Source organism: Pinus tabuliformis, chromosome J, assembly GCF_031772625.1.
Source record: "Pinus tabuliformis cultivar Carrire ecotype Pingquan chromosome J, CPIR1, whole genome shotgun sequence".
NCBI lineage: Eukaryota > Viridiplantae > Streptophyta > Pinopsida > Pinales > Pinaceae > Pinus > Pinus tabuliformis.
This window is the reverse complement of record NC_142295.1, coordinates 27,679,326-27,703,654: the sequence shown is the minus strand read 5'-3', so window position 1 is coordinate 27,703,654 and position 24,329 is coordinate 27,679,326. Positions and strand designations below refer to the sequence as shown.

The 24,329-nt window shown below is 40.2% G+C and overlaps 1 protein-coding gene across 8 annotated transcripts in view; it reads right to left on the bottom strand.

Moving 5' to 3' along the window:
• The window catches only part of LOC149225260 (receptor-like serine/threonine-protein kinase ALE2), a 390,048-nt gene that overhangs the window by 167,103 nt on the left and 198,616 nt on the right, over positions 1 to 24,329 (bottom strand). For all 8 annotated transcript variants that reach the window (XM_089377022.1, XM_089377021.1, XM_089377023.1 and 5 more), the window contains 3 exons: positions 1,870 to 1,941; positions 1,514 to 1,579; positions 995 to 1,371 (listed from right to left, as the gene is read on the bottom strand). In XM_089377022.1, the coding sequence (XP_089233148.1) occupies positions 995 to 1,371; positions 1,514 to 1,579; positions 1,870 to 1,941 (515 nt within the window). The remainder of the gene's footprint in view (positions 1 to 994; positions 1,372 to 1,513; positions 1,580 to 1,869; positions 1,942 to 24,329) is intronic.

The following is a 24,329-nucleotide window of genomic DNA, read 5'->3' as shown; positions in this document are numbered from 1 at the left end:
TTGTGAGCTCCCCTCACAAGACCTGCTAGATTTTGAGGCAACAATCCCTAGGTTGATGTGATAGCATAGTCCTTCACTTTGGTACTAGCATCCCTTAGAGATGTGTGTGTGCTTTGTGGATCTACTTCCTTGTAATTATTGTCTTTGTAATGCTTTAATAGTTCTAACTTACTTAAAAAACAGTGGTATGTCACTTGTTGAGGATTTCACCCCACATTAACATGACTCATCGAAAGAGACAAATATACTTTGTCAAAACAATGACTTGCTTAACTGAAAGGCCTACTTAACTTACTCATAGCCAAATAAACAGTATTAAGCATCCATATCGGTTAAGATATTAACGAAGATTATAATACTAACATCTAAATGATATTATATTAAATCATTACACAATATACAATATTCAATATAGAAGAAATCACTACTACAATATTACGTTACCTCCTTGATGTCTAATATAGCGGAGAAAAAAATTAGAATCGTCATAATCTTCACGTGGCTCTCATATTTGACATACAAAAACAGGCTGGGAATTTTACAAATAAGTTAGTTAGGCTTTCTAAGTTGGCCATCACACAAATCAAATTCTAATCTGATTCTCAAGAAAACCAGGGGGTATCCTAGTTCTCAATTTGATATCTCTTTTTTCTTTATTCTGCTGTGCTACAAAATTACTCACAACATTCATGATGCTGGTTTTCAGCATAAATGTTTAACTGTATCATTATTCATGCAGTATTCAAGCACATCGTACTCAAAAATATTTAAAACACCAGTGTATCCATCCCGACATTCTTATCACTGTCCTAGTAACTTAGATGGGATGCCTTGTCAAGCAAATATTAAAGCCATCACATATACTCTAATCCAGGTTGTCCAAGAATTGTGTATTTAAAGATATGCTTCCCCATTGCTTAGGAGCAACAGAAGAAGACTAGCAACATGAACTCGAGCACATAAATGTATTATGCAAGTTAACCAAGATTCTTACCAGATGTGCAGTTGCAATCTGTAAAAGAATCACTAATCCTGCTATAGTTTTGTTTTCCAAGTATTCCCCCAGGGTCACATAAGCAAGTCCAAATTTCTTTGTCCTCATCTTTATGCAGCGCAATCAAAGGAGAAGGTGCACCCAATTGGATGAGTAGAATCCGCTTAGAAACCTCAGAAAACACCGCCGTGTGCTCCATAACAATAGAATTCTGAACATCATTTTCCAAATTTTGTAGAGACAGTGACCCAATCTGCACAGGAGATGAATTTACAAGAGAATTTTGGAAAACAGACATTTTCCTTGATGTGGAGTTTGGATTAAGTGTTCTGCATGCAGAGTCATCTGGGGCATTGCATATTAACTTGGGATCATAGCTGCAGCCCAGAAGAAAAATTCAAATATTTAGTTGAAAAACCAGAAGCTTCATAAATAGCATCAACAGCTAGTCACCTTGGCAGTCTGCTAAAATGTGAGATTAATGAATTGCTATAATTATTGCTATGAAATGAGAACTACCTGAGGTCAGGGATTGCCCTCAAATTTTCTGGCAAATATCCTTTTAACCTATTCCCATGAAGTCTTCTGAGAGGATAACAGACAGGCACTCATAATTATCAGTTAAGCATAGTAACTGTGACACGCAATATAAGACAACAACAGTAATCATCCCAAAATCCAATTTAACAAATCTGGAACAAGGAAAACATTAAATTAAAACTTATATCACTCAGGAATTTGTTAAGAATTAAATAGTCATGATAATATAACTTTATTTACCGAAATACAATTATATTAAGAATAGAATCAAACATAAGATATATATTTCACTTGAATAAGAAATTAGAATGAAAATCCAGGTAAAGAAAGCTTACAGAGATTTCAAATTGGCAAGATTACCCATATCTATTGGGATTGTGCCACGTAATTGATTGTGATCTAGCCATCTGCAAATCCAATATAAGCTCAATATATTACAAAAATCAATTATAGTATACAAAAATAAAAAAAAAACAAAGTTACATTTATCATTATCGGCAATTTATCTCCTGGGATCCAAAATGTAATTTATCGGCAATATTGGGGAAAATATTGGAAATTATTGGGAAACTTGAAAAATTACAAAAATAATCATTTTTTTTCAAATTTGTATTCTTTTAAAGCAACATCAACATCAAACAAACACATTGTCACACAAATATGAAAATAAAACTACAATATAAAATGCATAAGATGTCAAGTGGCACATCAATCATTGATAATAGATACAGAAATATGATATTTGTCATCAATCATAAGTTCTGAGAAGATAATAGTTAATAAAAAATCACATTAAAACAAAAATAAATTTATCTCATGAGATGATCATCATGAGACATCTAGATACTATAACAATAATCCGATAATAATAGTAATCATATAAAGCACTAAGAAGGTGTGAAAAAGGATTAGGTTTCCCTCACCATTGAGAAGCTTGTGGTTCTGTTAATTTTTTGTTAACGTGTTATTCGTTTAGGACAGTTACTTCAATGTTCCATATTAGCCCATTTATCAATCTATCTCATTTCCATTATCAATCACATGAATCACTATCACATTGACAATCGTTGAAATAAGAACATAAATGATAAATGCAGAAGACAAGCCAAGACAAGAGAACACAAGAATATGGCACAAGCTAGGGAAAAACCCCAAGATGGAAAAACCCTTGATCAATTCTTCTTATTATCAATATCAAATGTTCAGAGAGAGAGAGAGTACAATAATTCAAAGTCAAAATTGACTTGCCAGTTTGAAGATCCAATATCATTGCCCTTAGATAAGTACATGGCCCAATCAATACTGCAATTTTGGGACTTTGTCAACAGCAATCATCCAATGGTCAACGATGGTCATGGCATTAGCGAAGTATGTGAAAATTCTATCACTGCAACAACTAATTTATTTTACCTACTTATTTGCCAATAAGTTATTTACGAAAACCCTTCAATAAACATTAAAATAAATTCTGTTGCAGATATCACACCATAATACAGAAACAAACACATGCACAAGAATCACACATCAACACAGATATTTTGGACAAATGTCCCTGGAAAAACCCAATGTGGGAAAACCGGTGTAGCAGAGGAGGATTTTATTATTCAACAATTCTTCAGTACAACTAGGTGCCAAACTAGCTTACCCAACAGAGAACAAATTCTCCAGCACTTCTCCCAACCTCAACGTCAGGCTTACTGGCCTCTACACAGTTCCCAAACCTACTACGTCAGCCCCTGCCTCTCCGCATTAGCACTGGGCCTCTCTGTGTCACCCATGCAAGCCTTACAGTGATTGCGCAGTCTGCTGCCTCTACGTCTGCCTCTCCAACCTCTACGTTGGTCTTCTGGTGTTGATCACAACTCTCTGTTCCATACCCACTACCTCTTGCTACTCTCCAGACCACTAGTTCGAATTTCTCAACTAACCCCGCTCTAGAAATCGAACTGACTGGTCTCCCTCAGTATGTTCTCCAACTGACCCTCAAGCCTCTTCTTATACTTTCCCTGTTGGTCCTTCAATGGCCGAGATTAAATCTCTAATCAACGGCTAAGATTAGATTTGGCTTGATCCATGACTTTTGGAACCTTCTAACCTAGTTTTATATTAATACCCATTAATATTTTATTTTTCCTAAGTTTAGTCCTAGGAACTCCATTAAAAATATTAATTATTTTAATATCTCCCAAACCGGTTAGAATCTGCCCAAACCATTTATGGGCCTTGGAGATCCCATGTGCTTTAGCCTCTCCACCAATTTTCATGGCTAGAGCACATCTAATGCTACCCCAAATCAACACTCCCTCTTAGCGAGGACTGTGCTCTAATAATACTCCACACTAAGCATTACTCTGATCATACGGCATCGGTACCTATGCTGATGCTAAGCCTCCCTGCCCAACATCCTCTGCACTGTTGCATCCTGTACTGCTGCCCATGGCTCTATCACTGCCACTGCTACATTTGTACTGTAACTCCCTCTGCATCCGTGCTATTGTTGGTCCATCTTCCCAACCTTGCATCTGCACTGCAACTCCCTCTGCATCCGTGTTGCTACTGGTCCTTCTTCCCAACACTGCATCTGCACTACAAACTCCTTCTCATCATGTTGCATTGTGCTACTGCTGACTGCTACTGCACTGCAACATCATACCCATTTCTGCTACTGAAATGGATTCTTTATCATCCCCATCTTCTCCCTGAAATAATCAAACTTGGTTCTTCCAAGGGCCTTGGTAAGGATGTCTACCACCTATTCTCCTGTAGGAGTGTAGCTCAACTGTACAGCTCCTCGTTGGACATAGTCTCTGACAAAGTGACACCGGATATCAATATGCTTTGACCAATCGTGAAACACTAGATTCTCAGAGAGCTTGATGCAACTCTGATTATCACACATGATCCTGGTCGCCTCCATCTTTCTTCTGAATAGGTTCACAAGCAGTTTTATAAGCCATATGGCCTCGCACGAAGCTATGCTTGCGGCCATATATTCTGCCTCTGCTAAGCTCAGAGCCATAGATTTTTGTTTCCTACTACACCAAGAGGTCATTCCTGATCCAATGTTGAAACAATACCCAGAGGTACTTTTCCAATCCACTGAACTTCCCGCCCAATCTGTATCAGTAAATCCGCTCAATCTGATATCCTTAGTCCTAGTGTCCAAGAGTCCATAATCGACTGTTCCCTGTATATATTTGAGAACATGTTTGGCTGCTACCCAATGCGCCTTGTTGTCGCGCGGATTGACACGACAACGCTCAGACCGGGGGCTGTCACTCTGATCCCCGATCCCTCCGTTTAAGCCTGTCTCCCGCGGCTAAGGGGGGTAGTCCCTGTGAGATGATGAGACCAACTGTCGTCTAGTTAGTTGGGAGACACGAGACACAATACGAAAAGCACTCGATGGATTTGATTAATTTAGCAGACCAGTGCCTTAAGAGATTGATGTAGAAACGATAGAAACATGGCCCATGAACAGCAACCATCTATCATCAGCTAAATCACATGACCAAAACGATATCCAGCAATTGAAAACTTCGAAAAGATGAATGCTTGAAACCACCACGAGAATCGTAAATTATTAACCAGATATCACTTTTCGTATCTCGACTTGAAAATTTTAGATCTCAGCATGAAAGATGATAAATCCCGAAAATGATTAGATATGACGAAGAGAATTTTCCACAAAATTTTTTATACTTTTTTCAAATTTATTTATTTATTTATTTTTTTTTAAAGATTTAAAATAAAATAAAAAATCTAACCAAAAAAATTTAAAATTAAAATATGTACAAATCTAACTTAAAACATTATAAATCTAAATTCTAAAAATAAAACTAACACATTAAAAATTAATTAAATCAAATCTAAATAAACAAGATTAAATCAAAATCTAATCAAAACTAAGTCTAAATTTTTTTATTTTTTTATTTTTTTAAAAAAATTATATCTATCAAAATGAAACGATTTAAAATCTAAAACCTTAACCAAAAATCTAAAACATAAATCTAAAACCTAAATATTAAAATCTATTTTAAACTATAAATCAACACTATACAAATTTTAGATTTAAACTAAAAAAATCAAATTAAAATCTAAATGACAAAACATAAAACTAAAATCTAATAAACTAAAGTCTTTAAAATCGATACCATACTTAAATCTAAAAAAAACTAACATACAATTTATTCTAAATATAAAACAAAACTATAATGAAACTTTGACTGAAAGTTTAAAATGCCAAGCGAAAAACGCCCACTCTGAATACGCAGACAAAGACTGACCGACGCAACCCTAGACCACGCAAAACAAATTGAATGGCGGAAGGTGACGGAAACGAAACAATGCTTACCTGGCCCGGAGTGATACCTCATACCGTCATTCTCACGAAATTTCGGAAACACGATGCTGCACTGGGCGATTGGATAGCAGACGACGGCAAAAATGAAACAATGCTTACCCTCTGCGTGATGGTCTTTCCAGATTACCTTCAGCGAAATGAAATGAACCCGGCTTTGAAGACGCTGCTCGTCACTGTAAGAGCTTACACCCCTGCGTGCTGAGAAGTAGACGGTGATAGAGCGATTTCAATTTGAGATTGTTTGGATCTCACCTGGTGACACATGCGCAGATACCTGTGACGGCAATCAATTGCGCCTACGATCAGAACGCGATTCCATTCATTTAACAAATAACGACTGAAGGCCTTTAAACAAGTTTTCAAATGTTGGGTGTATGCAGGATGGCAGCCGCGATTTGCGTGGATGATTTTCAGGTTGATGTCCAAATGTGAATTCACACAAAACCGTAACAGTTTTTTAGCTCCTCGCGAAAACCTCAACACGATGTATATGTTGCTTTTCTGTCAATTCGCGTTTGAAATTATCACGAACAGCACACAAAATGATCATATACGCAAAATAAACTTTCACTGCAAGCTGGCTCAGCTCTGGGTATTTCGATTTGTGGCTTGGATTTGCTGGCTGAGCAACTGCAAAACAAATAAAAGAAGTAAAAAGAATAAAACCCTAATCTTAAATCTGCATAAAGCAAAAGATTGAAACCCTAAATAAACCGGACCTAAGCAAAATAAAAATGAAACCCTAGATCAGAAAATTAATGTACAGATTTGGCCCCTTAACAGCCAGATTTCAGCAGTAAGCACAGAAATATTTTAAAGAAAAGAAATTTCAGATTGTCACTGTGAAAAACTTCAGAAAATATCTCATGCAAATTTAAAAAATAAACTGAATGATAAACCCAGGATCAAATCCAACTGGGCTCAGCAAAAAATGCTTGCGAGAGTTGGCTGGTTCAGCCGAGAACTTCCCCGAACGCCCACAAAATTTCCTTCAATGATGTTTTCTGCACAGCTCAAAACAAAGCATTTTAAGAGAGTAACACCAGCAAGATATGGACCCCAAAGTCTTCTTTTATTAACCAGAAAAAGATTTACAAGAGAGCTTCTTCAGTCTTAGACTCACAGATCGAATGAATCTGAAATGACCACCTAAGACTCTATATAAAGGAAATGATCCCAACGGCTAGTTCGAATGATCCATGTAGAAATGATCTCGACCGTTGATGAGGATCAAGACATCTCTTGATCTCATCCGTCGATTTATTCAATTAATTTTTTATTATTATTTTTTAAATTTTTTATTATTTTTTATTTTTTATTTATTTCATTTTTTAAATTTTTAAATTTTTAAATTTTTATTTATTTTATTATTTTATTTCATTTTTTAAATGGATCATCGAACTAAACCTTTGGAAACATCACCTAGGACCTAGGACTTAGGACTCACGAGGGGATTTAAAACATTTTTCGACCCTCAAGACACATTACATCATGACTTTTACAACTTACATCTCAAGGGGACAAGCCCACTTAACACAGACCCTCATAAATCACCCAGTTCTGCGACACAACTATAATCTAGCAGATTAACACACTAGGATTCTCCTAAAGTTCTAATGACAAAATCCATCCCGGCTTTGGGGTCAGGTTTGAAGGAAAACTCTGCCGATCCATGGATCGGTGAGACGAAAAACCTTCCGGGACATAGATTATCATAGAAAGTTAGGTCCACCTAGGCAATTTTACATACATGACTCTGATCTGCTTAGATTATTTACAATTCATACATGCAGACTGGGTTTACAATTGAAATGATCAAGCTGCTGATGACTGCTGGATGGCACGGACACATCGATCAGGTGCTGCCCCTTTCTGTCAAGAAAAGGGGGTGCACTGCATGGGTAGTTGACCAGTAGAGGTCAACACGCCCTCTTCGGCTCCACCGTGAACTGACTGAGGGTGTTGACAGCGTAACAAATGTCTGGCTTGGAATTGACCAGATACATCAAGGACCCTATGAGCTGTCTATATAAGGTGGGATCAACATCCTTGTCTTCTGATGCATCAATCTTCTTCCAGTTGGTGATCATTGGAGTAGCCATGGGTCTACAGTCCTCCATCCTGAATCTCTTCAGGATTTCTGTAGCATATCTCCCTTGCCCAAGGAAGATCTCCCCCTTTTGCTGCCAAACTTGCAACCCCAGGAAATAATGCATTCATCCCAAATCCTTCATATCGAATTCTGTGGCTAGATTCTTCTTGTAGTCCCCAATGACCCTAGATGATCCTGTCAGGAAGAGATCATCCACATACAATACTAAGATTAGAGGCTCATTCTCTACAACTAGATAGTACAGATTTGGATTTGCATCACTCTTGACAAATCCCATCTTCTGCAAGTAGCCATCGATTCGACCATACCACGCTCTAGGTCCCTGTTTCAACCCATACAAGGCTTTCTTCAATCTGCATACATGAGACTTCTTCTCATGTGTCTCAAAGCCCTCTGGTTGTTCAATGTATACCTCTTCTTCTATCACCCCATTTAGAAATGTTGTTTTGACATCCATCTGATGAATCTCCCACCCCATCTGTGCTGCAAGAGATATCACGGTTCTAATAGATGTATACCTGGCTACTGGGGCGAAGGTCTCTTCGTAGTCAATTCCTTCCTTCTGAGCATACCCCTTAGCCACAAACCTGGCTTTGTATTTCTCAACACTGCCGTCTGCAGCGTATTTAATCTTGTAGATCCATCTCGAACCTACCACTGATCTGTCTTGAGGCCTTGGCACTACCTCCCAGACATCGTTCACCATTATGGAGTTGTACTCTACCATCGCATCCAGCCAAACCTGATGTTGAGCTGCCTCTTGAAAACTGGCAGGCTCCCCATCCTGAGCTACTAATGATCTGGTTGTTTTCGCTCCCTCTTATTGTTCCTTGGCACACCAATGAAGTCCTTTGCATCTTGCAAAATCTGAAGAAGTTCCCTACTCGTTCTTCCTCTACCAGCAAGTGCTTTTGTTAGCTCCTCCTCGTCCTGTGATTCTTCCTGATCCGAGGAAGAATTCTTTACTTCCGTTGGTTGAAGAGGTTTGACCAATAGGTCATCTTTTGACTACTCCTCGGACGACATTTCTCGACATTTTCTGAAAGCCCTGTCCTCCATGAACTTCACATCTCGTCGAACTACTACCTTCCTGCTCCCTAAAAGATAGATTCTATATGCCTTAGCGTTCTCGCTATATCCCACTAGATATCCTTTCTCTACAATTTAATCTAGCTTCTTCCTTTTTTCCTCGGGTATGCGACAATATGCTAAGCTCCCAAATATCCTAAAATGACTGACTTCAGGCGTCTTCCCTATCAAGACTTTCTCTGGAGTAATCTTGCCCAATGCCCAATGAGGAGTTCTATTCTGAACATAGACTGTTGTGTTGCATGCTTCTGCCCATAGGAATTTTGGCATATCCTGATCACACATCATGGCCCTAGCTGCTTCTATAATAGTCCTGTTCTTCCTTTCTGCTACTCCATTCTGCTCTGGACTGTAAGCATCTTTCCACTCTCTTCTGATGCCCTGCTTGGCGCAAAAATCAGTGAAGTCCTTATCGACATACCCTCCACCATTATCTGAGCGCAAAACTTTTAGTTTCTACCCAATCAGATTCTCCACTAGAGCCTTGAACTCTTTGAATCGACAGAAAACCTTGCCCTTGGTTTTCAGAAAATAAATCCAAGTTTTCCTTCAGTGGTCATTAATGAAGGTGAGGAAGTACTCGACACCACTAAGAGCTTTAGTGGACATAGGTCTGCAGATATCTGAGTGTATCAATCCTAGTACAATCTTAACCCTGTTCTTCCTTCTAGGAAATGTTGCTTTAGCATACTTTCCTAGAGCACATCCTCTACATACATCATCTCGTTTCGTACTAAGATCTGGAACTCCTGTTACAGTGTTTCTGAGAATTCTCAGAGCCCCATGGTGCAAATGTCCCATTCTTCTGTGCCATAGTTCGTTCAAATCCTTGTCTCCATGACTGCCTATTAGTGCCATTGGTGATTCTAGTTGTAGTTTGTACAACCTGTTACTTTTGATCCCGATCTGCACTTTCTTTTTCCAGCTTAGGTGTTTGACGTATACTTTCTCCTTGATGAAGAAAACATCATAGCCTTTGCCTTGAAGTTGCGACACGGAAAGTAAATTCATCCCCAATCCTGGTACATGCAGCACATTGGTAGCACGGAACCACTCTCCCGTTTCTGTTTAAAAAACTATGGTACCTCTCCCTACTGGAGTACACTTTGCGTTGTTTCCCATGGTGACCTGAAAGTTCATCCTCTCCTCCTGATAATCTGAGAAACATTCCCGGATTCTCATCGCTCCACTGTCTATATACCATACCTCTGATGATGCAGAGCTAGTCACACAAGTCACTTCTTCTTCCAACCTGGAAGCCAACATAGAGAAATCAAAGTTACTGTCTCTTGTGCAATTTTCTGAAAATCTGTGCGAGTCTCCTGACGTAGATGCCTCTGCATCATGGTCTCAACCCATAATTGATTTTCCCTTCCTGTCTCTGATTACTTCCTCTGATACCATGTGAAAATTCTATCACTACAACAACTGATTTATTTTACCTACTTATTTGCTAATAAGTTATCTGCGAAAACCCTTCAGTAAACATTAAAATAAATTCAATTGCAGATATCACACCATAATACAGAAACAAACACATGTACAAGAATCACACATCAACACAGATATTTTGTACAAATGTCCCCAGAAAAACCCAATGTGGGAAAACCGGTGCAACAAAAGAGGATTTTATTGTTCAACAATTCTTCAGTACCACTGGGTGCCAAACTGGCTTACCCAATAGAGAACAAATTCTCCAGCACTACTCCCAACCTTAGCGTTAGGCTTACTGGCCTCTACATAGCTCCCAGACCTACTGTGTTAGCACTGGGCCTCTCTACGTCACCCACGCAGGGCTTCCAGTGACTGCGCAGTCTGTTGCCTCTGTGTCTGCCTAAGAGGCTCTACGTCTACCTCTCCAACCTCTGCGCTGGTCTTCTAGTGCTGATCCCGACTCTCTGTTCCATACCCATTGACTCCTACTGCTCTCCAGACCACCAGTTCGAATTTCTCAGCTAACCCCACTCCAGAAATCGAACTGACTGGTCTCCCTCAATATGTTCTCCAACTGACCCTCAAGCCTCTTCTTATACTTTTCTTATTGGTCCTTCAATGGCCGAGATTAAATCTCTAATCAACGGCTAAGATTATATTTGGTTTGATCCATGACTTTTGGAACCTTCTAACCTAGTTTTATATTAATACCCATTAATATTTTATTTTTCCTAAGTTTAGACTTAGGAACTCCATTAAAAATATTAATTATTTTGATATCTCCCAAATCGGTTAGAATCTGCCCAAGCCATTTCTAGGTCTTGGAGATTTCATGTGCTTTAGCCTCTCCACCAATTTTCATGGCTAGAGCACATCCGATGCTACCCCAAATCAACAAAGTAGTCTCTTTTGAGCTCAGGCTTCTTCAGCAGCAAATTGTATCCTAGTTAGGGTTTATTGGCTGACTGCTTCAACTACTCTACTCACCTTCAAACCTCCTTTCAAGACTGTGGCTCCTCTTTAGTAAATCTACCCATACTCTTAGGCTGATCTAGGCTAGATTCAGCCCTCAAGATTGTCTCAAGACTCACCTGCTGCCCAATGTAGAGTCTACGGCAAACCCTAGGTAGTCTCTCACTCTTTTGACCCTTGACCAAACTCCTTTAGGCTTGCATCCTGCCTAAATCAACCTCACAATGTTGTGGCCCACCTACACAAGAGAAGCCCTACATACAATAGCCTTGAAACATCTCCTAAACAACCCTTAAACTCGTGGTTGCCTTCTTGTAGGGTCTCAGCCTACAAAAGGTGATGAACGCTGCCCAGAACAAATCTCCAATTAGCCCAAACTACCCCTAACAACCTCGGCCCCTTGCCTGAGAAATTCAGCCCATTAAACAGCCCAACAATGATGTTAACCTAGCCTTTCCTCCTTCGCTGGAGTTATCTTTCTTCTGCGGCTATTTCAAAGAGAAGAATTATGTGATCGATGTGTCAATTAAGGTTAGAGGACACTTCCTTTTATAGGAGATGGAGAGGGGTTCCACTTGATTAAAATACCCCAAACTGACCTTGATAAATTACACATGAGTGGGCTTCCTCTCAAGATTACATTTTTCCTTATCCAAATTTAATGATCTTTAGGTTGATTTTGATCCTCTCGAAAAGAGGAATTTAATGCAATAATTATCTCCATCAACTGAGCTATCAGAAGTGGAATTTGGCCCTGTTACCGCTCAAATTATTAGGGGACCTAAGGGGGATCCCTAAAGGGCAAATGCTAGGCCAAGGGCAACAAATGGAGACTTAGCCCACTGTCACCTCAGCTAAGGCTCCCTTCTATTTACGGACTTTCACCAATGGGAGGAGACCTAGTATATATGGAATCACAAATGTAGGATAATTCAATGGATATGAGTGACCTGAATAAACCCTTTCCAAGAAGAGTTTGAAGGATGGAGCTTGCTTTCTTTCTAAGCAAGGTACTATGTATTCTAGGGAAAGGAAGAGAGGATTTGAGGGTTAGGTTTATGGGATAAGACTTGTGAAGGAGTTCCCCAATCCCTAAAATCCTTGTTAAAATTGATATCCCGAATGGTTCTTGAAAAATGATCTTTTAAAGGAGCGGGACCACACAGGGTCGAGTGGACCTAGTGTAGGGTATGAGGAAAGTATGTAGCAACCAATGATATTCTTACCCTAGACAAGGTGGGGGAAAGGATCAAAGAAATAATTTCACTTGAAGATGTTGTTTTGACCCTATGAAGTACTAGCCTTGGGGATGGCAGGGCAATTTTTTATCACGGAGCTAGAGCTTGCCTTTTTTCCCAACTCCAACGTCGAAATGGCTTCAAAATTAGAGGAGAGCCAGAGCAAAGGCCAGCGCAGAAGACCCTAGGAGATCAAATTTTTTTTATGGCTATCTTGTCAGGAAATTGATGCCATAGGTACCCCAACTTGGCTAGACCTAGAAGGAGGTGAAAGAATATGATTTTTAGTGACCACCCTTGGTAGATCAGTGCCTTAATCTTTGGGAGAATGGAGTCTATGATGAATATGAGTAGGATTTCTTGGTTTCCAGTCAAGGAGGCCTCAAGATCACTTCGCTTGCCTTCTAGGTCAAGAAGAAGCAACTTTGCATCGTTTATACTTCGATGTGCAAAAGGAATGGCTTATCAAGGTCAAATCCTTTGATAGAATTACCCCTAGGAAATTTCGCTCCTATTACATGGCCCACATATTGAGAGATGTTATAATAGAGACAAATTCCACAATTTTAAGCAGTAAATGCATGCAGCACTTAGCCCTAGAACAGCGAAAATCTTAGTCTAACATATATGACAAAAGTAAACAAGAATAACATTAAAAAACATGTACTTACATGTAATAGAGCATATCAAACCATTCACAATTGACAATAGAGAAGCTCCAAGAGCAGATAGACCAATATCCACACATCAAAATGCATCCATAAAGCTCCAATTCTTCCTCTAGAAGTGCAAATGAGCTCATCCCACTTGTATTTATACACAACTTACGAGTTTGAATTAGCCTCCTAGCCTACATAAGCCCCAAAAATAAAATAATGTTCTAATAATTCAACTTTTGGTGACAAGCCCACCAAACTAGCTCATAAATGAAAAAGTAAGCCTCTCAAGAGGTCAAATAAATCTATGCATGCCGTACGGTCCTCTAAGAGGCCTAATGAGTTCCACGGGTGCCACAATGAAGAATAGGACCTTCAAAAGCAGTGGGCAAGGGGTTGGCCCATTGTAATAATCTGTGGTGCTTCAAATGACATGTGAGGGCACACAAGTGTCCTCATGGGTCTCCAAACAAATCGAAGATGCTTGTAGATTGCCTGCAAGGGCTAGGATGATGGTGCAAGTGATGCCACATCATCGTGCAAGTCCTAGATCATTTGCCAAGTGTATGGTGTAGATCTGGGGCTAGCTGGGATCAAGTGCATCTTCCTCGTCCAATAAGTGAACCACGAGCAATCTATGAATAACGGTGGGGCTCCATGGAGTGCAATCTGTTGATGTGGAGGTCCATGGCTCTCAACACTCACCCTACGTGTGCCAATGTAGACCTCTGGAGGATTAGGACCCTGTATAGGGAAACCAAACCCAAGATGGAAACCATTTGCAATCATGCATAAGATCCAATGCATCCCCTAGCCTTCCAGTACAACAATTCATTAGAGAAATAAAGTAAATGAGCTTACCTAATCATGGACCACAGATGGGGACTTCATAATGACCTGCCCTTCCATAATGGGCTTCAGGATGTGCCAATGTCTCCTAAACTCCAAATGGTGTTAACCAATAATCCTATTAGGTGGTTTCTACTTCTACAGGGGATAATATAGTCAAGGTACACCCTTCAAAAGGTGGTGGCATGTGACAGATAGGTGAATGAAGTAGGGAATGAGAGGGGGTAGCCCTGGGTCACATGCTGGGGTACAACGGTAGCTAATAAGAAGGAAGCCCACACTTGGGTTTATAATGTGCAGGAGGGAGAAATTACGGTACATGAGGTGCCCCGACCTTGATTTTTCCACCCTTGTTTATATGCCTTTTGCCTTTTTATGATTTTCTTTGATTATCTGCTCAGGGCTCAAGGGTTTAAAGCATTTTGTATAAGATATAGCAGTGAATTACCCCTTTTAAGGTGTGGCGGTTCATCGCCCACCAGGGGTTAGGAGTCGGGACAATTATGGGTTCCTATATGACGAAAAAGGCTCATAGAACCTGTAGGAACCATGGTGATGGCCATGATGATGGGGTAGAACTCATGTACTAGCTTTTGCCCACATGCTAAATGTATTTATCATGGCCATCTTTTGCATCTTGTGGTACATTTTCTTGTTGAATGTGGCCATATATGCTTTCATTTTATTTTCAGCCGCGTCAACCTTCAAGCTTCATTCCAGGCCATGACCCAAGGTATGGGCAAGGGGAAGGGGCAAGCTAACCCTATGTAGACCCAGGAAGGAGAAATGATGAATGGCATAGGATGAATGGAAAGAAGGTAATATAAGCAGACAAGGGAGCGAACCACACAACCAAAATCGGGGTTTCCCATGAAATACCATCCCTAGAACTAAATGGTCAGTAAAAGAGATCCCAGAGGACTAGAATCCAGGTTAATTCCTAAAAGGGGTCTAGGGGACAAAACAACATACCTAGTCCATTCTTTCCGCCAAATACCCCCCATTAATCCATGCCCATAAGTGTCCATGATAAGCAAACTACAACACTTAATTTCCAAATGACAAGGCATACCTTTAGATTTGGGAGGTCCACCTTCAAACATATGATCATGGCAGATGGGCAACAGACCACATGGTTGGCTCAAGTGGCAAAAAAATGGTACAATGAGCTAGCCGGTGGCTGCAAGGGGTTGTTGGCTGCTGGCTGAGGACCATCTTGGAGAAAAATTTCTCCTAGGGATATTACCCACAAAATGGTGGGTAACAGGGTCTAGTTGCCAATTTTAACACTCCCTCTCAACTAGAGGGATTTCCACTCGCCAATATACGACCATCGCTCGTCATGCCATCTTGACATCATGTACCATCTATACATCTCGTCTCAACTCTGCTGAACACTGATATAGATAATGAAGAAGACTGATCGAGAGTGAGGCAAAAAACCTTGCCACTCTCCACTGACAAAAGTCAGTCTACATAACCAAGGGGAGAACCCCTAATCAGACTTGATTCCAAGTGATCAAGTTGTTTTTGAACATCATGCATCCTAGACATAGGGTGTACAGCAGTACACGATGCGTCCATCAGTAGTGCTATGGTCCCTAACCATTTTTCCCAACTCATTGGCCAAATGAGAGGTACTTCCCATGTCTCCTGGACTACATGGTTAGGAATGATGTTGGGACAATAACAAGGAAACAATAAATCACATCCTGCTCACAACCACATGTAGGGAAATGATAAACCACATCCTACAGTCACATGTCACAACAATCATAGGGAAAGGATAAACCACATCCTATGCGCATGCAAACCACTGAGAGTAGGGAAAGGATGAACCATGTCCTACATGCATGCAAACCAACAATCATAGGAAGGATCCTACATGTGGGGAAAGGAAGAACCATGTCCCATCGACATGTCAACCATCAATCATAGGGAATGAGCATCCTACATGTGGGAAAAGGATGAACCACGTCCCACCGACACGTCCACATGTGACAACTGACAGATGCATATATGCATCCCATGTAATATCCCGTTTAAGAGATTTTCCCCTTTACCCCAGTAAACTCCAACCAAATACGCACAAATAATATAATAACCGAGAAACTCAAAATGATAAAAATAACAGTGGTGTAACATATAATAATATAAGCATGAAATATAAGCAGATACTCGAGAAATGCAGAGAGAAATGCTAAGCCATTTTATTATACTAAGTAATGGAATGAGTACAGGAGGTGATAAGAAGGATGGCACCTCGACTTGCACCAGGCAAGTGAAGAAATACACTCAAAATAACAAAGGAATGGCCTCTGCATGGATGCTGCTGGAAAACTGCCATGCTGCTGCTACTGCTGGAAATCAAACATGGATTTGGGGCTGTTCCCCTCCTCAGAAAACGTTGAAACTCTGGAATCTGCCCCTACTAGACCCTGAAGTGGCTCTGCTAACCCCTCAACATACATGTAGATCCTCCATGCCGTGGATAGATCTGGCACCATCACTGAAACCCTCAAAAAGTCCGCAATGTAGGTCTCTGGGCTCCCTGTCTGTTTGAGCCTAGTTAGCTCAACAAAGTGTTGTTCCGGATCCCTCCGGTCAAACCTCTCCATCAATCTCCTGGTGAACTCGGCCTATGTCGTCACTATGGAATGCCCGAGTGTAACCATCCCATGGAACCACCAATCCTGGGCCTCACCATCCAAATGTAATGTCGCCACCTTGATGACCTGTCTCCGACATCTGGTTAAGCTGGAAATAGATGTCCAACTTCTCCTCCCAAGACCTTGCCGAACTATTTGATGAGCCATCAAACGTAGGCAAGTGAAATCTACTAGCAGTGCAGTGGGTGTCTCCATCATGATAATGTTGGTATCCTCTATGATGGTCGCGGGGTCTACTATCCCGCTGGAGCTGAACAAAGTCTCTGAATGAGAGAGCATCCCTGAACTCCTGCCCATAGGCCTGGTACTCCGCAAAATAATCGCCCATATGACCGGGCTCTGCCTCCTATTGTGCTCCGGCCCCTGTATCTGCTCTTAGGAAAGTGGGCATGGTAGAGCGTATAGGGGCATGTGAGGCCACCTGCTGAGTAGTATCACGCTAAGTGGCACCCTGCTCTGGCAAATGGTGAGATGCACCTAATCCCTCTCCAACCTGGAAAACTCGTGGGCTCTCACGTTGTCTAGCCTCCACTGTCGTGAATCTCTGCCCCATCACCTCAATCTGCCTCGACAGATCCTGCACTGATTTGAGGCAAATTTCTTCCCGTCATCATCCGCCATCGGATCCTCCTGCTCTGCGTCCACCACATGCTCCTCCTGTCCTATGTCCACAATAGGCTCCTCCTATTCTGCGTCCACTACTAGAACACAGTCTCTCTCTCTGTAGGTGCTCTCCAACCTACGCCCAGTGTCTTTGTATCTCCTACCTCTGTAACAGATGTAGGGCTTTTCCCCCAGTGTCATAGATTGCTAGCTCCACAGGCTGAGGTAGGTCTATGCTCTGATACCACTGTAATATCCCGTTTCAGAGATTTTCCCCTTTACCCCAGTAAACTCCAACCAAATACGCACAAATAATATAATAACCGGGAAACTCAAAATGATAAAAATAACAGTGGTGTAACATATAATAATACAAGCATGAAATATAAGCAGATACTTGAGAAATGTAGAGAGAAATGCTAAGACATTTTATTATACTGAGTAATGGAATGAGTATAGGAGGTGATCAAAAGGATGGCACCTCGACTTGCACCAAGCAAGTGAAGAAATACACTCAGAATAACAAAGGAATGGCCTCTTTGTGGATTTGGGGCTGTTCCCCTCCTCAGAAAATGGTGAAACTCTGGAATCCGCCCCTACTCAGAAAACCCAGAAAAACCCAGAAAGCTTTTCTAAAATGGCCAACCCTCGAAAATCGCCTCCTTCAAGAATCACGCAATCTCTCAAGGCCCTGCGCTGCAACTGAGTAGAATCCTCTAAAATACTGCCTGAAACTCTGCCAAACCACTCCAATATGCAAGAGTTGATCCCTTGCTCGATATCCCAGCTCAACTTCTCCACAAATCCTCAATCCGGAACTGCGTCCCTCTCTCTGAAGACTGCGCAGTCTTCCAATGCTCAACTCCACCTCAATGTTGAAAATACCTTGCCCGAGTAGGCACTCGAAGTCCCCCGGGGCTAAGGGTGAGATCTCCGAACGGAGACACTCAGTGCACTAAACAGTGCTGCAGACAGGCTAAACAGCCAGCGTGCTCCAAGTCGAAGTGACTAGCTCAAATGCTCATAATCGAATGACAAAATGAGGGGGCTCCTCTCTCCTTTATAGCATTGGCCTCTCCCAATCCCAAGGCTCACCTCCTCCAATGTAATCCCCTCTTGCCACGTGTTCCCTTTCCATCTACGCAGTCCCTCCAAGTGTCTGTGTGGGCCCCATCTCTGCATGGTCCTTTGGCCCCCCCTGGCTCCCCTTTAAGTCACAACGTTGTGCTACTAGGAAGTGACTTTTATTCTAAAAGTGAGTTATGTCCCCTTTTCCTCACCTTTTTATTTACAAATAACTATAGAAGGCAAAATTGAGCAAAATCGAATATTCTAATTAGCCATGGCTAATTAGGAATATTACATCTCACTAGGGTATTTGCAGGAGAAGGTGAACCACTCATCCTACTCATATGTCATAGAAAAAGGTCAACCACTCATCTTATGCATATATCATTAAGGAGCATCATAGAGGAAGGTGAACCACTCACCTTGTACACAGCATATATATAGGGGAAGGTGAACCACTCACCCTATGGTCACACAGCTCCAAGAATGACCCCAGGCCCTCAAGAGCTGCCAGATCTCAATGTGCAACTGGGACCCTCATCGTAGGGTCAGTGCACGACTCCCAGCCTCTCTCTGGAGGAGGGAATTCCTTGCGCTTGATTCTTTATTACTTGTGTGTATTATGCTCTCATGATGGAAATCTAATCAGAATGATTAACTTCCATGGTTTTCATTTCCTCAACATGTTGCTCTTCTATGGTTAATAACTTGTTCTGAAGACTGACTTCCCTGTCTTGCATAGAGCTCATTTCTTTCTTATGATTTTCCTTTATGGTGCTCAACTCCTCAACATGTTTTTCTTCTATAGTTATCATCTTGTTGTGCATAGATCTCATTTCCTCAGAGTGATTCTCTTGGTTGAGTTTCACGGCTTTCATCAACTGAGCTTCACTGAATTGCATATTTCTAAGCAACTAAGCTAAATACTTGATAACATCCCTTTGATCATTTGTTCCTGCCTTCCCACTATCTCAAATCCTTATTGGAATGACACAAGTGGATTCGTAATGAAAATGGTCACAAGGTCTACAACATGCCACATTTTGATGTGGCGCATTCCCCTGAGCCTTCTCCATATTAGTTAGGTGATTGTGCATATCAACGATTTGATTTCTATGCTCAACTTGCATACTTTTAATGATTTCCTTTAATTCTTTAACCTGATTAATTTTCTTTTCCTCAACTTCTTTCTCCGGAAGGTCATGAGGATGACCTTGAATGTTAATAAAATGACATGGGGAGAACAAGTCATCCATGATGACTTGCTTCAAGGGGAAGGAGTTAATGGATGTTAGAGAGAGAGATCCTTGTTCAAGAAAAACAAGAGATCCACAAGAAGCGAGCTTCTAGCAGAAATTCTCGGAAGAAATGAAAGAAACAGAATCACCACATGAACATGAATCTAGCTCCAAAATCCAGAAGGAGAAAACCGAAAAGCTAGTCAGATAGAAGCAAATGGATAAAAGGGAGAGCTTCCTGTCTAAGAAAAATGAGTGCTTACTAGAATATAATTTGTTCAACCAAGCATTGAGAGAGAGGTTAAGCAAGCTACCAGGATTTCTTCTAGAGTAAGCCCCTGTAAATGGATGAATAAGTGGAGTTTCCACCCAAACAAGAAACCAATTGAAATGTCCATGTGCTAAAGATGCAGGTAGATGAAAATATTAGTAAGAGGAAAAAGGATAAAGTGATGAGAAGATGAAGAGATCACAACGACGCCATAAAATGTGTCGCTTGGTGGGATAATGAATGACGAGATAATGAGAAGGTGAGGATAATTAAGAAGAATGTCGCAATGCCAAGGTCCAACAAATTGGTCCTCGGCAGCGTCGCCAAAAAATGTTGTGGCGTTGCCAGCTAAAATGACAGGATGCAAAGATGAAGGAAATGATGAAAGATTGAAAAAATGTCATGAGGACCAAGGACAGAAAAATCTATCTCTGGCAACGGCGCCAAAAAATGTTGTCGTTCAAATTGTATAGGCACAATGCGACAACGACTCAAGTTGGGGGTTGTCACTCTGATCCCCGACCTCTCCGTTCTAATTGTCTCCCAATAGCAGGCTATGGGGGGTAGCCCCTAATAGAAGATGGAAATGAAAGACAAGTTGGCAACCAATGAGTCTGAGAGACACGATTGAATGGCCTAGCTACTTGGTTGATCTAGAAAGATTTATAGATTAGATTAGATTTAGATGTGAGACCAGTGCCTTACGGAGTCGATTTCTTGCTTTATATCGATTAAAGACCAAGTAACCGGATGAACAATCATTGCTTGAATGCTTAACTATCCTATATGCTATGCAGATCCTAAGACTTAGGTGTGATGCAAGAATCTTGATTGCTTTTAATTAGATGCCTATTCTAGATGTATCCTTCCTCTTAACTATTTTGAAGCTAGTCTCTAGAGTAGGTTGTGAGAAAGAGACCAAGGGGAAGCAAGTAGAGGCTTGATTAACGATACCTCCCCTTAGGTACTAACCACCCGGTGTCTCCGACACTGCAGAGACTGTGGCTCTGATGACTGCAAGGTCATCGGGTTAACCACTAAAGAGGTGTTAAGCTTCTCAACCTGATGAGAAAGGTGGTCCTATTCTCTATCAACCAAGCTTATGCTTGGAGGTAAATTATTAAATGCAAAATTAGCTCTAGAATGAGATGCAAGGTGAACGAGTGCTTCTTAAGGTGAGATTGTTAACGTTTCTTTAAGTACTTAATTAAAATTTGATCTTGAGTTATGACAACAAGTATTTAACAATGGTAAATAAGGGATAATCTCAACCACAAGAATATGTGCCAAATTAACAAGTGCCAACAAGATACAAGATATATCCATAGAACAATTGCTTAATAATTTCTTGAATCAAAAATCACCAATATGCTCAAGATAAAGTTATCATCCACAAAGATATTAACCAAGAAATGATGACAATGATAACAAGTAAAGAAACTAGAGCACTTATCCACTTATAACAATTAGCCAATGAGACAATATGAGATTATCAATGTTCTTATGTAATTAGAGGCTTTCCAAATTAGATTTCTTAATGCCAATTATTCAAGAGATATTCCACAAATTTTCAAGTTAAGAACACTTAGATCTTAGATGATTCAATGCTCCTTCAAACAAGTTACTTCAATGCCAATTAGATTGATAGAAACAATTAGATTTTCAAAGAGACAATTGGTGTAACACAAGATACTCAACAAGATATTCTTGACATTAATGTTAAGTGCTTTAGAGAGTGGGATTATTATTGCAAACTTATAACTTTAGAGATTGTGAAAAGCTTACAAGATGCAAGAGAATAATAGTATCCATATCCACTGCTAGACAACAATAACACTAATGAAGCAAATTTCTTCCACAATGAACTTATTAAAGCATGAACAATAGAAGCTTATGTTACTTATGTTCCAATATTATTCAAATGGGTAATAAATGAGTTTTATGACAGCATAGAGTTAAAACACTTTATAGCATTTTAGATGCAATGTATGAGATGCATATGCATGCGAAATGCAAGTGATGGAAGCCAAATGGAAAAAACACATTTCAAATTACCACCCTTTCGATGTATTAGGCCTTCTAATGGTGGAAATGCCACTGTTATGATTTCAGACCTTATGATGCATTCCAAACATAGATGACAGTCAATAAAATATGTGAAACTTGCCCAAACAAAGAATGCTCAATATGTGCAATTAATTCCTTAGTATGTGAAGCAATTTGTGAATTATTAGGGCAACTTTTATGAGTGTTTTTATGACTGTTGTGAAAGATTTAACTCGTTGTAGCAAAACAGTGAGTAAAATGAGGGTTTAGAGGGAGCAAACCACTAGGCTTTGAGGCCTTGAAGAGGGCTAGTCCTCTTATAAAAAATTATTCTAGTGACTGGCACACCTATAAACATAAAATTAGCTCCAATATAAGTGCAAGATACACCAAGAATCAGTCCAGAAATCAGATGACGAACCACAGAGATGAAAAGAGGGCAAATGAGGGTAAAGATGAAGGTTCCAAGGCCAAGAAGGCTTGACGCTAAGGCTGCCAAGGCCTAGAGGGGGCAGCGGCACACAAGAAAGGCCTAATAGGCCTAGCTGCAGAAGGAGGGAGGCCTAGTTAGGCTTGCGGTTAAGGTGAGGGAAGCCTAGTTAGGCCTGTCGCAAGCTCTAACAGGGCTATGGCTTAGGGAAATGCCCACAAAGGGGCACGCTAGGCCTCAAATGAGGTTGTGGCTTAGGAAGAATAGGCAGCCGAGAGGGAGGAAGGGCAGATGGAGGAGGATGGAGGGGAGAGGAAGGGCTAGAAGGGCAGGAAAGGCTAGACGGAGTGCCGACGATTGGAAAGAGGCCCTAAAGCCTGCAGCTTAAAGGAAAAAGGCCTTTAGGCTAGCCATCTAGGAAAGAGGGGGGCTCGACTAGGGTTTGAAGGCCAAACCAGGCCTGTGACTCACCCAAGGAAGAGAGAAAGGCCACAACCAAGGAGAAAAAGGGCCATGCTAAGGCGAAAAAAAATTCTCAAACCCTTGCCAGATTCGATTTTCCACTTCATATTTGCAAATTTGTCCGATTTCCTTTGATGTTGACCTTGCAAAAATTTTGGAGACTAGATCTTACCTCAAGGGCCTAGATCTAGCTCAAAACCCAATAAATTTCTTCAAATAGCTTGAATCTCACTTGCACAAATGAAAATAAAATAAATAAAAATACCCAAACCCCAATATATACAAAAGAGTAAAATAAAACCCCAAACCCCAACTGCTACAAAACAAGGGTTAGAAAAATTTATTCTATAAAAATAATTTACAAGTTATATACAATGCTTGAAAGACTTTTGGAAGAATAATTTTGATAATAATGACAATGGCTTGATGTATTTCAAAAGATAGATATTTAACCACAATCTTAATGAAGTAAGGAAATCACATAAATTTCCCGAAGTCCAAACAAGGTTAGTTTGTGCCCAAAGTGTGTGAACTTGGAGCCCAAGGGCCTGGGAACCTGCAAACTCTATATATTTTCTTCAAGAAAGCTTGTTAGAAATATGGCGAATCAGATCACCTAAGATAGACCCAAAATCTACCAATAGAATGTTCTTATCACCATCTAATGAATAAACAAGCTGTTGAAAAAATTAAGTACAATATAGGGAAGCACATGCCCAACACATACCATAGATCAATGAGACAAAGAAACCATGAACTGTACCCAAAGTATTTTATTATGAATTTCAAATGTTCCCAGCAGAAAGGTGGTTTCACACCAGCGTTTAATAAATCCTCCAAGTGGAAAATAACAGCTAGTTGGCTTGATCCCTGTCAAAATAATCTCAACTGTTGATAAATATTTGATCATCTTTTAATCTTTGTTGTCGAAAATATTTATTTTTGAGTAATTTTCAAATTTCTCATAAAAACCATTTTTTATTAGTCTAAAAATTGATTTATTGGATTAATTTCCTCAAACACTGACTTTGACTTAAGCACCAAGGTCCAAAGGCTCAATTTTTTTTAAAATATCCATTTTTGCCTTGGTGGGGGACCTCCAAAAATTAGTTTATTTTTTACCAACGAATTTTTTGGTCATTTCCACTTGGAGAAATTAATTTCTCTAAAAATTTTTTTTAGAAACCATGCACTAAAATATTTTTTACATCAGATAATTACAGATTCAACCCTCAAAGGGGAAATACCCGTTCATTATAGACCCTCATAATTTTTACCCAATTCTACAACACAA